This window comes from Ambystoma mexicanum, chromosome 6p (genome assembly GCF_040938575.1).
Source record: "Ambystoma mexicanum isolate Mex_15411 chromosome 6p, UKY_AmexF1_1, whole genome shotgun sequence".
NCBI classification, from domain to species: domain Eukaryota; kingdom Metazoa; phylum Chordata; class Amphibia; order Caudata; family Ambystomatidae; genus Ambystoma; species Ambystoma mexicanum.
In genome coordinates this window covers 274,604,729-274,619,511 of record NC_090935.1, presented here as the reverse complement: position 1 = coordinate 274,619,511, position 14,783 = coordinate 274,604,729, and the positions used below count along the sequence as shown (strand labels likewise).

General features: G+C 43.9%; 1 protein-coding gene across 2 annotated transcripts in view; it reads left to right on the top strand.

Annotated features, from left to right (window-relative positions):
• MBD2 (methyl-CpG binding domain protein 2) overlaps positions 1 to 14,783 on the top strand; it is an 809,238-nt gene that overhangs the window by 289,474 nt on the left and 504,981 nt on the right. For both annotated transcript variants that reach the window (XM_069626990.1, XM_069626989.1), the window contains exon 3: positions 4,365 to 4,502. In XM_069626990.1, coding sequence (XP_069483091.1) covers positions 4,365 to 4,502 — 138 coding nt within the window. The remainder of the gene's footprint in view (positions 1 to 4,364; positions 4,503 to 14,783) is intronic.

The following is a 14,783-nucleotide window of genomic DNA, read 5'->3' as shown; positions in this document are numbered from 1 at the left end:
TAGGAAACCACCACCTGGAACCCCGCCCCCTACCCCTCCATGACCCATAACAGCAAAAGTCCTGAATTATAAGGACATAGAGAAGATCTTATCCTACTCAAGGCAAGGAGGCACGATACGTAGAGCATCTGCAATCTTGGGTCCAGAAAAACGGGGCACAATTTTCATCGGCTAAAACCAAGCTCTGCAACGCAGCTTTAAAGTACATGTTAATGCCCCCATCTCGATTAAAAGTTATTTTTATGAACCACGCCCTATTCTTTGACCACCCTGAAGAGGCGAGGCACATGGATGGACAGGGAGAGGATCAATCCACCCCAACCAAGCACAAGACACCCTGAATGCTGGTGCAAGAACGACCTAAACAACTGAGTTGTGGATTGATGCACTTGGCCTTAACTAATAGATCAGAGAAAACCTGCTAAAGACCCCTGGAACAAGATGGTAGATGGTAGTAGCTGACCTCCCCTTGGGACCACAGTCTTTGCCTATATTGCTCAAGTGGCAGGATCAACAATATAGTCTTAATTAGCACCTCCCACAACTGCTATTAACCCACCCACAAAGTGTTTTCCTTTCTTGGACGTGTGTTTATGCGCCCATCTGCTATGCACAAGCCTCGGGACTGTCCCCAGAAGACGGACACGAAAAGCAGACACACCTGAGCATGAAAAACAATGCTGGGCGGTGGTTGTTAGTTAGGGAAGTTGGCGGAAGTTATAAGGGAATTGATGTTGCCTGTATTAATAACTACACTGCAAAACAATCCTGTGGCGTTAGAGCATTTTTCATGGAGTAAAGGGAAGAGATGGTCAAGGGGTACTGATGACATGTCTCATTTGCTGCAAGTATTTGTTGATGGCTAGGGACATAAAATTGCTAACATGGAATGTCTGAGGCCTGAATAATTACCTGAAAAGGAATAGAGTGTGTACGTATTTCCACATACATAAAATTGACATAGCCTTACCCAGCTTATGACAGAGAAACGAGCACTAATTGCCAGAACATGCAGGGGACGAATCATAGGCTCCACGTACTCGGCGTATGCTCGCGGAGTACTGACTTGGATCGCACCCACAGTACCCATTAAAGTGCCCCAGTTTAAGACAGACAATGAGGGCAGAATGGTGCTCATACAGGGGCTCTTAGAAAACATAGACACCTGCCTAGTAAATACACATACACCCAACCATAACACAGCGGCTTTCTTCCAGACATTGTACCCAAGACTTGGTCCATACAGAAATGGTAATGTCATATGGGGTGGAGACTTACATTGTGTCATGAATCCATGCATGGACAGGTTGGACACTAAATTTCTAAAGCCCCCTGGACCCCTCCCCCCAGCTAGGTCCCTGCAAACACTCCTAACCTCATTAGAGCTGGTTGATATTCAGAGAATGCTCCACCCACACACTAGACATTACTCTCACGCCTCCTCCTCCCGCGCTGTCTGCACTAGACTAGATTACTTCTTCGTAGGGAAGGATCTGGCGGCCGAACTAATGACAGCAGAATATAAGAGTACAGTCGTTGCTGACAAGCGAAAAAGCAGGGTCGACTAGGTACAAGTGGACCCCGGACAAATGCCTTCTGGGAACGTACCCCAGGCCGGCCAAACTTAAACACCTGGCTGAATTAATGGACATCATGTGCATACTGGCAAAAAGGACAATTGCAATGTCCTGGAAAAAACCCGCAGGACCCCAACAAAAGGTATGGCACAGAGAATTGGAACGTTGGGTACAAGCTGAAACAAAGGCATGGGAAGACAGTGTTGCCAGGTCCACGGACACCTCGAGCATGACCCTAACAGCCTGGAAAGAACTCACAGGATCCTTGTTTCACCCCTCGGATGACAAGCCCCCATGAACAAGAACAAACCTATGGAAAACGGATTCACAACCAACCTCACAGAACCCCAAGAGCAACTAGCCACAATTTCACTGGGTCCTTACAAGCACAAGTCCCCCCCCCCCCCCTGCCCCCGGCTTGCCTAACCCCCTCTGAACCGACAGACTGCCCTGTCATGATGGAAGGAACACTTGGAGACAGTTAAAGTTGAATTGTTAAATGTTAATGTCTTATTACGAAACGCTCATTATCCTCTAACTATGGACATATTTTATGCCATGCAAATGTAAAAATGATAAATGCCAATAAATAAATTTAAAAATAAATAAGAGTACAGTCTTGTCCGATAATGTACCTCTGCTGCTGCAGTGGCAATATGCACCTTTGAGCCCCTCCAATCCCAACATGGAAATTGAGAAGTGAGGCCATACTGGACATCCCTTTCAGAGACAAAATTATAGACTGCATCACTGACGGCAGTGTGCTCGGAGCGGGTACCCTATGGGAAACCCTAAAAGTGGTTATCAGAGGCAACGCAATAGCCAAATCAGGGGCATTCAAGCCGCGATCTGTAGGGAATTGTCCTCCGCTGAGACCCACTGCAAGCTCTACCTTCATTGCACTTCCCACTTACCTCTCCCTGGCAGTTCCCCTTCTCCCTTCCCCTCTATACTTTGCACTGTTGCAGTTGCACGATCTGAATGACACAGTAAGATCGTTTGTCTTTTCCTCACTTCCTACCTTGTCTTGTTGCACCTTGAAACCTGTGTATAGACTCGTTCTAAAGGACATATCGTATCAAATATTCTTTTAGGCTCTGCAAGAGAAAATCATAGCAAAACATAATTTTATTCAGTACCTACAATTCACATGGCTTCAATGTATCTTTAATTTCAGTAATGAAAGGTCATGCTTGTGTTGTGTATCCCCCAATTATCCCAAGGTTTGGCTTATTCTGGTTCATATTGATTTTTTTCGACAGTCATAGTTTCAAAATACAAAAGTTTCGACACAAAAGCATCTAAAAAAAAAAGTTTCAAATGCATTTTTTTAATTTCTTTTTTTTGATGGGGGAAGGGAGTTCCCCCCCAGCCCCCGTTTTCTTTTTAAAACAAACTTTTTTTCTATACTAAAATAAAACCAAAAACATGAAAAAAAATGCATTTGACATTTTTTTTTCTTCAAATCTTTGTATTCGAAACTTTTGTCATTCGAAACTGTTTTCGAAAGAATGACTGGATAGGCTTATTCTTTGGCCCCCGGCCATTTTAAGTCTCCTAGGTAACTGCTCCTGACCTCCCTCCATCCTGTGCATCTGACAAGTAAGAAGAATGCACCCGGGATCTTCGCTCCTCTAGTGATGTGTCCATCTATGTCCAATAATGTGCTCGTGAAAGGCGCGGCCCAGTGTCACTTTGATTAGCCTCTTTGTAGTAGTGGAGTCTGCACCAGCCATCGTGCTTGCGCACATCGTCACACTGCACATAAACAATCTCGCATAGCACATGCACCCACACAATGCACATACACAAATGCCTACAACCTCTGCAATGTGCTGACACTGCATATAACCACAAATGATCACAAGGACCATATTTCCACACATTGCACATATGTTCACTCACTGCATATAAACTAACATAGTACACATATGCTCAAACACAGTACGTGTGACACACTGAAAATACACCACACAATGCACGTGTGGAGATGCACTGGAATCCAAAGGAGAAATAGTTTGGATGGAAAAGGGGGAGTTGCCAGAAACTAATGTGAAGTGTGTTAAAAAAAAATGCACAATCTTTGTAAGATTGTTTCATCAACTACCTTCAAGCGATTGGCCCGGTGACTTTGGAGGCAGTTAAGTGGTTGAGGCAACGCGTTTCGAGGGTGGGAGTGAGAGGAAGTGCTGTTGGAGGCTGGGGCAAAGGGAGGCAGGTTCTTGGGAGACAGGATGACCACATCAAGCACAACCGGGAGATGTTATTGCAGGTCCATATCAGAAGGTAAGGCCTGCTTTCTGTGGCTAGGATGCATGATGACGTCCGCTCCTCGGTGTACATTTTAAAGGGTATTGCCTGAATACATCCATTGACAAAATCTGGAACATCTTGCCATGATACCAATCCAATAGCTAGCTTTGAAAGTAATGGCATGCAAATGACAAAAATGTGTGTGCACTAATTTATGTAAAATGTTGTGGAGTTTCTCATGAAGTTTGTAGAGCGCTATACGTTGCTGATTGGCAGATGCCTTTTAAAAGGGACAATTCTTTAATTGGAGATATGTAGGTTTCCATTTTTGATGGTTGTCCTTGCAATGTTCGTGCTGACCAGAAAGGAGTTCAATAGAACGTAAGGACCTTTCATGCATAAAGTTAAAACACTAACTCTGTAGTAAATTATGAACCACAGAACTGTCTCCACAATGTTAACTAGCTTATGTTTCTACAATATAGGGCATTTTAAGTGCTGAATTCCACATATCCTGTTTCTCTCTATTTGCAGGGTAAACCAGACTTAAACACAACATTGCCAATCAGGCAAACGGCATCAATCTTTAAACAGCCAGTAACCAAAGTCACCAATCACCCATCGAACAAAGTAAAATCTGATCCCCAGCGAATGAACGAACAGCCGCGACAGGTTTGTCACATTTTAATGTCTTTATGGAAGTGTTCTTGCACACCTATAGCATAGGATCAGTGGGCTGCGGCATCTTGAAGCTCTATTTGCTTGAGTAGGCAAAGCACAGAACGCAAAACATAGATCACACATGTTGTACAGGTGGTGTTTTCTTTATGACCAGGAGTGTAAAGCAGAAAGGAATAAAAACAGTGCAGAATTGTCGGCAGATGTTTACCCATGGGATGTTAAAGAACCAGGGAGTTCATGCCCAATTACAAAGCAGTAGCACCAAACATATCTTCGAGCCTGATATTAGAATTAGTCTCGGCAAGTAATACACATGGCAACGATCTTCCGTTTGTGATTTCACCGGAGAGTCGTACCAGACCGGCGATATTATTATACTCTCTCTCCTATTTTATAGTAATTTAATAAGCTTGATGGCAACAGGTTAGTATGGGAGCTGCTCCTCTGCTCGTGTGAGAAAATATATTGTAATTGTTGCATCATACCTTGTTAATTTTGGATGTGTCAGATACTGATGTACAGCTTTTTACCAGTAGTTTCTGTTTCTACCTATGCACGTAAAGACTACTACACGTTGCAAAAGCCAATGTGAAGGTACTGTTTTCCAAATATGAAGGTTATTTCTGCTACAAAGCAAACTTTAATTCATACCCATCACAACTTTAGATCGGTCACTTTAACTATACATGTAATATTTCAAGTCAGTTGTGCGTTAGTTCTGTAGTGAGAGTCTTTGCTTCATTTGTAGCCAGATGGGCATCAGAAAACCGTTCAGCTAGAACAAATGTAAACATTCACTGTGAAATTTATTTTAGTTTTGGGTATTAGGCGGCTCTAAAGCACCACCTATAAGCCAAAACTATTGCATTATAGTCCAACTAGGAAGAAATGGCATATGAGGAGGGACACAAAGATTGTAGATGTTAGATTAAAAAGAAAGGGTGATAACGGACCACCTTGCCTCATACCTCTGAAAGGATGATTATAGCTTGTCATTAAGCCAAATGTTTGCAGTAATATTAGACTGTAATGCGCCAACAGCATTCAGGAATAGTGGGCCAAATCCCATTTCGAGTAGCGTATAATTTAAAAAGGTCCAATTCACACGATGAAAAGCCTTTTTTAATTAGTAGCATTTTCCCAATTTAGGCTTCTGGCAGACCCATAATATCTATTAACGTTCTAATGTTATTATAATGTTATTATACCCATGTCTTGGCCTCATGAATTCCACTTGGGATTGATCAATTAATTCACACATGTTTATCCAGTCGATTAGTCAGAACCTTTGTAAATATTTTTGCGTCAACATTGAGAAGTGAGATTGTGCGATAATTACTACATTTGACTTTATTAAAGTGATAATCGCTCCTTCATTGAAGGACGAAGAGTCTGAGTTCCGGGACCAATTTGGAGCCAAACCATCTATAGAGTTTTACTGGTAACCCATCCATGACTGCAGACTTTCCTATGTTAAGTTGATTTATTGCCATTAAGATATCCGGTACAGTAATCGGAGCATCCAATGAGGTCTTGCCTTCTTCAGATAAACAAGGGAAATCCATTTTTATCAAAGAATTGAAATAAATCTGATGCCTGTGGGAGAAGCTCTTCTGTATAAAGCAGGCATAGAATGAACGAAAACACTTGCATATTTCCTTTTTTTTTTTTTAATTGCCATTCCACCTAATCCATTATCTATCCTTTGAACATATGATCTTTCTGTCAGGCCTTTTAAATTATTCGCTAGAATAATGTTTTTTATTCTAGCGAATAATTCCCAGTGTCTTTGTTTCATAAAAAACAAGCCCTTTTCAGCCTGCCTGTCCATTTCACTCTTTAGTGTTTCCTTAACTCTATCCATCCTTAATTTATCCTCCCCTGTCCTTAACGGGGCATATTTTCCTTGCAAATCACCAGGTTCTGACTCAATTTCCTTTTAGTTTTTTCTCTCCTGACCTCCTTGCTCTGGCAGTCCAGTTCATTAACTCACCACAGATAGAGGTCTTAAGAGTACCAAACAACCTCCAATGCTTTCTTATTCTTCTGTATACATGTTTTGAGTCACCATCTAAAGAAATTAGGCTAACAATATCCAAAATGTAGTTTGTGTCACCATTGAATGATCAAAAAGACTACGTTCACCCATATTAACCTCTACCGCCTGTTTAACCAACCTATCGGATATTATAAAATTATCAATTCTAGTATAGGGATCATGTACCAGGTAATAGAATGAGCAGTCTCTCTCCCCAGGGTGCACAGTCCTCCAGATGTCAATCAAGTTAAAGGTGTCACTAAATCCCTAAAACTCTCTACTCGACCCCTGACCTGTAAACCTGCATGTAGAAGCTCTATACATCCTATGATCTAACACACAGTTGAAGTCTTCCCCTTAGAATAACACAATCGCCACCCAGATCTTACAAAAAAGTGGTTAAGATCCCCCTCCAGGGTAGGGTCCGTACAGAGAGCCCAGCGTTATTAGTGTGCCCTCATATCTCAAATCAGCAAAATAATTCGACCCTAGTCATCCTTTGTCACCTTTTCTATTGTCATACCCAGTCCTTTGGGATGTATGATCCCAACCCTCTTGACTTGGAAGAGTGACAGTTCAGTAGGACTTTGGTGTATGTAGAATTGTCGAGTAAACTCTGAGTGCTCTATCAGTTTCTTTTCTGCAGAAATACCACATCTGCTTTCTCTCTCCAGAATCTAGATGGTATTTGTTTTTTTTTTAAGCAGTTTAAGCCTTTTAACATTCCAAGTGTCTAGTGTCAACAACCCCATTTTCTGAAAGTTTGCTGGACATGTAGTTTCACTGTAGTGTAAATCATCATACATATAGGCATATATTTTACTCCAAACTGTTGGCTATAGAGATCTGTACTGTTCAAGTGTTTTGAATTCAACCTTGAGCTCCTCAGAAATCTTACAATTACTTCCATTCATCTGGAAATTGGAGCATATTTCATTCTCCCTTTTAGACACAAACACGGCACATAAACCCAACAACATATAGACAAAAATATCTCGCGTGGAAGTAGCCCAATAAACACTTCCCAATATCCCTATCAATTATGTCTATTAGCCCCCACAACTTTGTTTAATTGTCATACATCAGTGAAGGTCCACCCCTATCAATATTGTATGCGTTTGGCTCAAAAGCAAACAGTATAAACCCATCAAAGCATCTTAACCAAGGCGTCTCAGCCATTGGAATGACTCAGTGTAGGCAGCCATCAAGGTTAATGTATCTGAACAATCGACAGACATACAGCTCTCATGTTACTCCATGCCATTACCCTCCTTCTCATGAATATGTCTGCCTACCTAATATCATAGTAGGCACACAAAACAACAATTACAGTGATTTGACCAAGAAGTGAAGGAGTAAGGGACACGAAGAGTCAAACATCACATTTTGAGGTGGAAAACCAGTCTTTCCTCTGAGTCCCTTGGAATATATTCCCACCATTGTTGCCACATTCCTTTTCGTGCATTCTCTGTTGCTGTTGTACCCTCATCATGTGCCGATGTCAAGAGGGCCCACAGATCTCATGCCGCTCTTTATGGGTATGCAATTTACCATGCTATTACAGCTCTAGATAGTCACGCAGCTTATGAACTTCATCAGCTTCAATGCCACTCCAGCAGCGATCGTAGCTCCCCAGCCCATCCTGGTAAAGAGCTTTATTCCCAACAGGTGCACAGACTTCCACACCCATTTATAGTTACTCTGATGAACTGCAGAAACGGACTGTGTTTGTTTTCCCTTACCTATAATTAGCTAAAAACACTGCTTGGGAATACTATCAGTAAGGGAAACTTGCCAGCTGTTTCCCCCCATTTCTGGGTTTTATATCTCACAATAATGGGATCCATTCTCGAGTATTCGTGAAAGGATGTCCTGTAAACTCGTCAAAGTGAAGTTAGCGTTGTGGTAGATATGGTTACATTCACTCAAGCGTCTATCCACCGCCTTAGATTTGCCAGGAGTGATCAGTATACTTCCGGCTGTCTACGATATCGCAATCACCCGGCTACAGCAGACAATCGCCCTTTCCCCGCGGCATCGAATGGAGACCCAGACCGGTCCAAACCCTGATCCTCCTCGCATTACCTCTTCTACACTTTAATCCCCTCACCTCAGGCCACCGAACAAGTTCTCGGCAACGACACCTTCCGACAAAGGTATTCCCCTTTTGGTACTTTATTCCCCGCCTGGAGAGCAGCAACTTCCGGCAGCCAAGTTTACACACAAGTTCACGCCCCAGCTGTGAGACCAGACGCTATTTATAGCATGCCTGCAGGAGTTCACATTGTGGGTGACAAGGTGCTTTTTCTCTAGCACACGAGCCATCGCGTATTATTAATTTAAAGATAAACACAGCTTGAACCGTTGAGGCCTACGGCTATCCCGTAATTGACAATTCAAGTTACATTAAATAAAGAGAAACAAAATGAAAACCTAAAATGAATAAGAAATAAGTGGTAAATATATTTTTCTTAAAAAGCAGTTTTCTCTTTTTCTTTACAGGCACATTCCTTTGAGGGGGGGTGATGGATATAGCCTCTATTGGCTCAATATCAAGGTCAGTCAAAAAGGCCTCAGCACTCCTGTAGGAGTGTACCCGACCCTCTAAAACAACACAAAGTATTGCTGGGTACACCAAGTAGCATTTCAGCCTTTCGTTCTTCGCCTTTTCCTTTGCCATATTAAAAGCCCTCCTTTTCTCCAACACATCCTTACTCAGGTCTCCTAAAATCATAATTTTGTTTCCTACCCATGATAGATCAGCAATCTCATGTGACTTCTTGACAATCATCTCTTTGGTGGGAAATCTCAGGAATTTCACAATAAAATGTCTTGGTCGCTGGCCCAACGCAGGATTCTGTCCCAATGATCTGTGAGGTCTTTCCATTTCCAAAAGTATTTTTGGTTCCAAATTGAGCATTGAAATGAATGGTTTTTCCATCAAAGTAATAGGAATGTCCCGCTCCACATTCTTCGTAAATCCAGCCACTTTTGTGTTATTCCTTCTGAAGAAATTAACTCGCTCAGACAGCTTGAGGGTCAGTTTCTCATTTTGAATTTCCAAGTTCCTTATCTGGTCAGTCAGTCTCAAGGTTGTATCATCCTCTATGTTCAGATGTTCTTTACTGCTACCACATTTTGTCGTAAGCTCTGTATGTCTTTCCTCTGCATTGATAAGTTTGGTTTTAATTGTAGTTACATCCAATGTCTGGGGGTCAAGCCGTTTAACATCTCTTCTTCCATTATCATGTTCTTTTTGCTTTTTCGCAGGTTGAGATGTTTTAGCTGGGCAGCGGTCAGTCATTGTATTAGGAGGTACAGTGATGGCTTGGCGCAGTGCTCCTGTGCCCTGCTGTCATATCTAGTGCTGGCAGATCTAGAATCACAAAGGGGATTCTTGTGTAGCTTCTGCAACCTGAGTTGAAGGTCCTTGAACTGCTTTGTCACGAGAGGAATACCTTTGGTTTTCCTGGTCAGCCTTGATCATGAGGGAAAGAAGGGAGGGAGACAAATACAGAAACATACTGAAATACATATGCAACTAATAGTGATGGATAATCTAACAACCAGGGAACAATTGAATTGCACCAACATGCAGAAACTTGATCAGCCACGAAAATCCCTCCCTAGGCCAGGAAATCCTTCCATGGCCTGGATGCAATGGACAGAGGAATTCATTAATACTGTGATGGATCGAGGGAATTCGTCCCTTCTCCCTAAGGGGGAGCCCGCTCCGCAATACCCTCGCCAGGGGTGGAGGCAAGTGGGACCTCACCAGGATAGACACCCCCTTGGGGGGGGGGGGGGACAAGGACTCATGTTCTTGTGATGAACCCCTTAAAGCTGTATGCATTGTGGCCTACCTGGGATGCTCACAAATATCGGAGACCTTGTCATCTCAAGACAGGGACAAATAACCTCTGCAAATATGCTATCATCTTACTGAAAAAGAATATGGCCCTATCTACTGAGTCAAGTACGTGGATTAACGGAACCTCGATGAGCCAGAAGGAGACAGGAGAGCGAGAGGCACGCAGACATCGGCCCAGGTAAGCTTTGACCTGTGTAACACCTGTGGGAAGCAGGAACGAAAAAGCCCAAGAGTTTTGAACTTGCTTGAGGGTGGAGAGCAGAACGCCAGAGCTCCGGCTAACCTGAAACGCGAGAATTCAGCTGGGCCAAAGCCTGAGAATAGATGGTGGTGAGACCATGAAGGAAGGTTAGTAGTGGACCCCTGGTCCGCAAAACTCTGCCAACACCATTGTGAGTGTGAAGCCACAGGGTGTCAGTCTCCCGATCTGAGCACTGAGAAGAGACGAGAGACCAGGAAGAGAGCAGGAACCGCAAGACAGAAAGCACCAACGAAGGAAAGGCATTGGCGCCCAGATCAAGTGAAAAGGATTCTGAGGAACTCCACTTCGGAAGACATTCTCCGGTAAAGACTAAGATAACCGGGAGTCACGTATGGCCTCAAGTAGGGAATCATTATACCGTACAGGGAACTCGTCCCAGTGTTGGTTACAAAACAAAGTTAATATTGAAGCAAGTACATTTCAACTGTAATAATACTGAAGAACAGATTATCGATAAGGTAAATAAAGCAAGAATCAGTGATCCAAATACGCTGGAAAAAGGGAAAAGAGGTTTGGTTGAACTAGAACTGATGAATTTAAAATGCGAGACCACGAAAGAGCATATTACTAAAACGTTGGCTAAAGAGGGAAGAACCAGTGATAATACCCTGGGAAGAGGCAAAAGTAGTACAACCGAGATAAGGTAAAAAATACCTAAATTAACTGCACTATAGTAAACCCAGGGGGACAGGCACCCATAACAATGAATGTATCCAGGGATATACTGAGAACTACAAACAGGAGTGTAAAACCTATGAGAGATCACTAAAGGAGATTCCCAAAGGAGGAGGAAAATGCCCATTTGAACAGTTGGAGACTGATAAAACAAGTGACAAGAAACTATTAACAGATCATATACTATTCTACAAACTTATACTAGCAGTGTCTTAAGGAGAAGGGAGCCATTCTCTGACTGTTAGTTTATATAGTGGCATGGTCAGTGAGGGTAATTTTGGACAGTAGATTTCTTTATTTGGATTTCTACGACAAACTGGTGAGCATCTTTGTTTTAAGATAGGCAGGGACCACCCATAGTCCCAGGCGAAGGTAGACCTTCTAATTCTTACTTAAATAATCCTAAAATATGTCATCTGAGGGTCTGTGTCCTTCTGACTCACCGCAATACACAGAGGCAATAGATGGTACTGGGATCACGGCTGCCAGGGAAAAAGGCAATCTTTATGCAAAGGATGAATTTGTGACATGTGAGGGATCAGAAAAGTGAGGTGTACAACTTTGTGAAGTTTTCTCAACAAATGCCATTTTATTATATTTGAAGGTTGGATGAATACCTCATTATGCCTACCCTGACAATTTCCCTGCCCAACACAAACTACAGGAAACACTCTGATATCTGTCCCTCACATCACACTTATACATACAATAAATAAACAAGGAAATGCATGACAGTTCAAAAACAATAATGATTGCATTCGTAATGTAACCAGGCTCTCCTTTATAACCTGGGCGAATTCCTTTCCCCAGATTGCAAGTTACATTCTGCTTCACAGTTGAATAAAAGTAAATAAGGAAATCCTGGTTCACAACAAAGTTCCAAGACAGTTCTTTGCAACCTTCAACTTGTCATAGAAAGTTCTACCACTCCAGTGATTCAACCACGACAATAGAAGGCTCTTCCTCTTCCTTGAACAAGTATATGATTTATCTTTCTGAGATGAAGGATATTTTCTCAGTTCATTAATAGCAAAAATTATTGTCTTGGTCAGATTTGCCACAACCGATAAGTTCTAAAGGAATACAACTTCTTTGTAACAACACAGTTCTTCCTTCAGCACCACAAACATAAATTGTCTTTGTTAAGACCCCTTTGTAGCACTTCTTCAACTTCCACCTTGTTTAATCCCACGTCAGTATCTATATAGTTTGGAATCCCTGGGTGATTCCATTCCGTCTTACCCACATATTTAAACACATTAAAGACAGAACCGTTTGTTTAAAAAGTTATTCCTGGTGGTCTAAATCCCTACGTCTACATGAATTTCCCTATGCGCAACATCTTGCTGTCGCTTGGTTGGACGCCTATCTAGGGTGGGGGAACATGCAAGAGGCTGACCCTGTCCTCTCACTCTTTGCTACATTTCTAAAAAGGAAGTGCACACCCTTTGTACATCGATTGTATCATTCATTTGTATCGCCTACCAAGCTGTGTGTCTTATTAATAATAGTACTTAATTGGTATCAATTAAGTTTTTCTAAAACAACGGACAGCAATTGTTCTTAGTCACTCATTAAAATGTGATTCAATTGATGTTATTTGGCCGAACCCACGACCCACCATGTTCCCCCACCCAAGATAGTCGTCCCACCAGCGCTTCCTAGGGATGATTAGAACCACATGCAGGAACCGCAAGATGTTGCCCATAGGGAAATGAATCCCATGTCAGGCCTACTCCACCTAAAGTTTGTCATCCAGGTATACTCCTTTGCTCGGACAACGTTTCACAACAAGGGCTTCGAGGGGATTGGTTCCTCCGACATATTCCATATCTATGACAGGTAATCACCACAGCTGTGCTGCTTCGGAATATTTTCGGTGTCTGTGTCCTGCGTCAATGACGTCGATACGCTGTCCTCGAGGGCCTCTGTCGAGCCGACGTCACCAGATGTTATAAGTAGGACGCATGACGCCCGTAGCCTTTTTTCCGCGAACATGTTCGCTTCGGAGATCTCGGCGCGCCTCGGTTCTTCTGGTTGTTCTACTGATGTCTTCGTCCTCTTCTACCCCACGGCCGGGTTTCAAGAAGTGTCGGGACTGCGGTTCCAAGATGTCGATAACGGACCTGCACGACGCCTGCCTCTGGTGCCTCGGTGAGGATCACGCCACGTTCGATTGTGACGATTGCCAGTCGTTAACATCGAAGGCCTTGCGGGAGTGTAAGAAGAAGCTTTCTGTCGGTAAGGTGTCCACCCCCCGGAAGTCGAAATCCACTGGGCTTTCGACCGACGATTCGAGGAGCGACTCTCCGCATTGTCGGCGTAAGTCCAGGGGGTCTCCGTTCCGGACTGGGCCCCGCCATTCCTCTGCCTCTTCGAGGCACTCCCAGAAGCACCGAAACTGGTCGCCTTCCTCGTCCGAGGACTCTGCCCATCGGCGGGTTGCTTGTCCCAACAAGCATTCCTCTCCAGCAGAATGGGCTTCATTTCGTAAGGAGATGTTGGCGATTTTTCAGTTGCAGGGCTCTGTTGCATCCACGCTGTAGAAAGACGCCGGCAGGGAACGTGCTAGAGCCACCGTTCGCGCACGCCTTCGGGCTCAAGCGGTCGGCGCGATCACCGGGAACCTTTTGAGGTCCTGGTCGGACAAGGTGGATCGCTCTAGCCATGCCTGCTCCAGGTCCTGGTCCTATAGGCCCTCGAGACCATCGGAGCCTGTGAGGTCTTCGAAAGACTTCGACGCCATCAGCGCCATGTCGGTCGAGGGACTCTCTCGAGGCTCCGCCTCCAAGGAAGTTATCGGCGCAGAGGCCGTCGAAAGACACGCTTGGGGCTCCGCCCTTGCAGCCTGTGTCGAAGCCATCGGTGCCACGCTCGACGTCGACACAGATTACGACGATGCCCTCGACGCCTTTCGAGGAGGCTTTATCGGAGGTGCCCCATAGTTCTCCAGCATGGGGTCTGGCATGGATTCACATGCTCATGAATATTCCCCGTCGTCAGGCTGGGAATCCTCGGTAAAGAAAAAACCAGTATCAGTTTCGTTTCTGATCTGTCTTTCGTAGTAATAACCAATCACTGGTCTCTGCGTCATACTGACCACAGCCAATGACTGCCCTCTACCTAAGCACCGCCTCTGGCAGCCATCTTCAGATTTTTACCGCACGTTCATGTGTTGGGATCCTCGTGCTATTGCTCTCGAGCGTTAGTGCTATTTTTTCGCGCTTTTTCACAAAAACTTCGATTCTTTCGGTCAAAAGAGCCTCAAGCTCCACCGATCCTACATCCGATCAACGGGGACCCGTGTCGGATTCATCTGTGCCCCTCAAGGGTGAAGATTTCGTCGAGCTACACTTCGGAGGACTCCAGAAGCTTCTCAAGCCCGGTCTCGGAGATGGCCCAGGAGAAGGGAAGCTCGACGCCCGG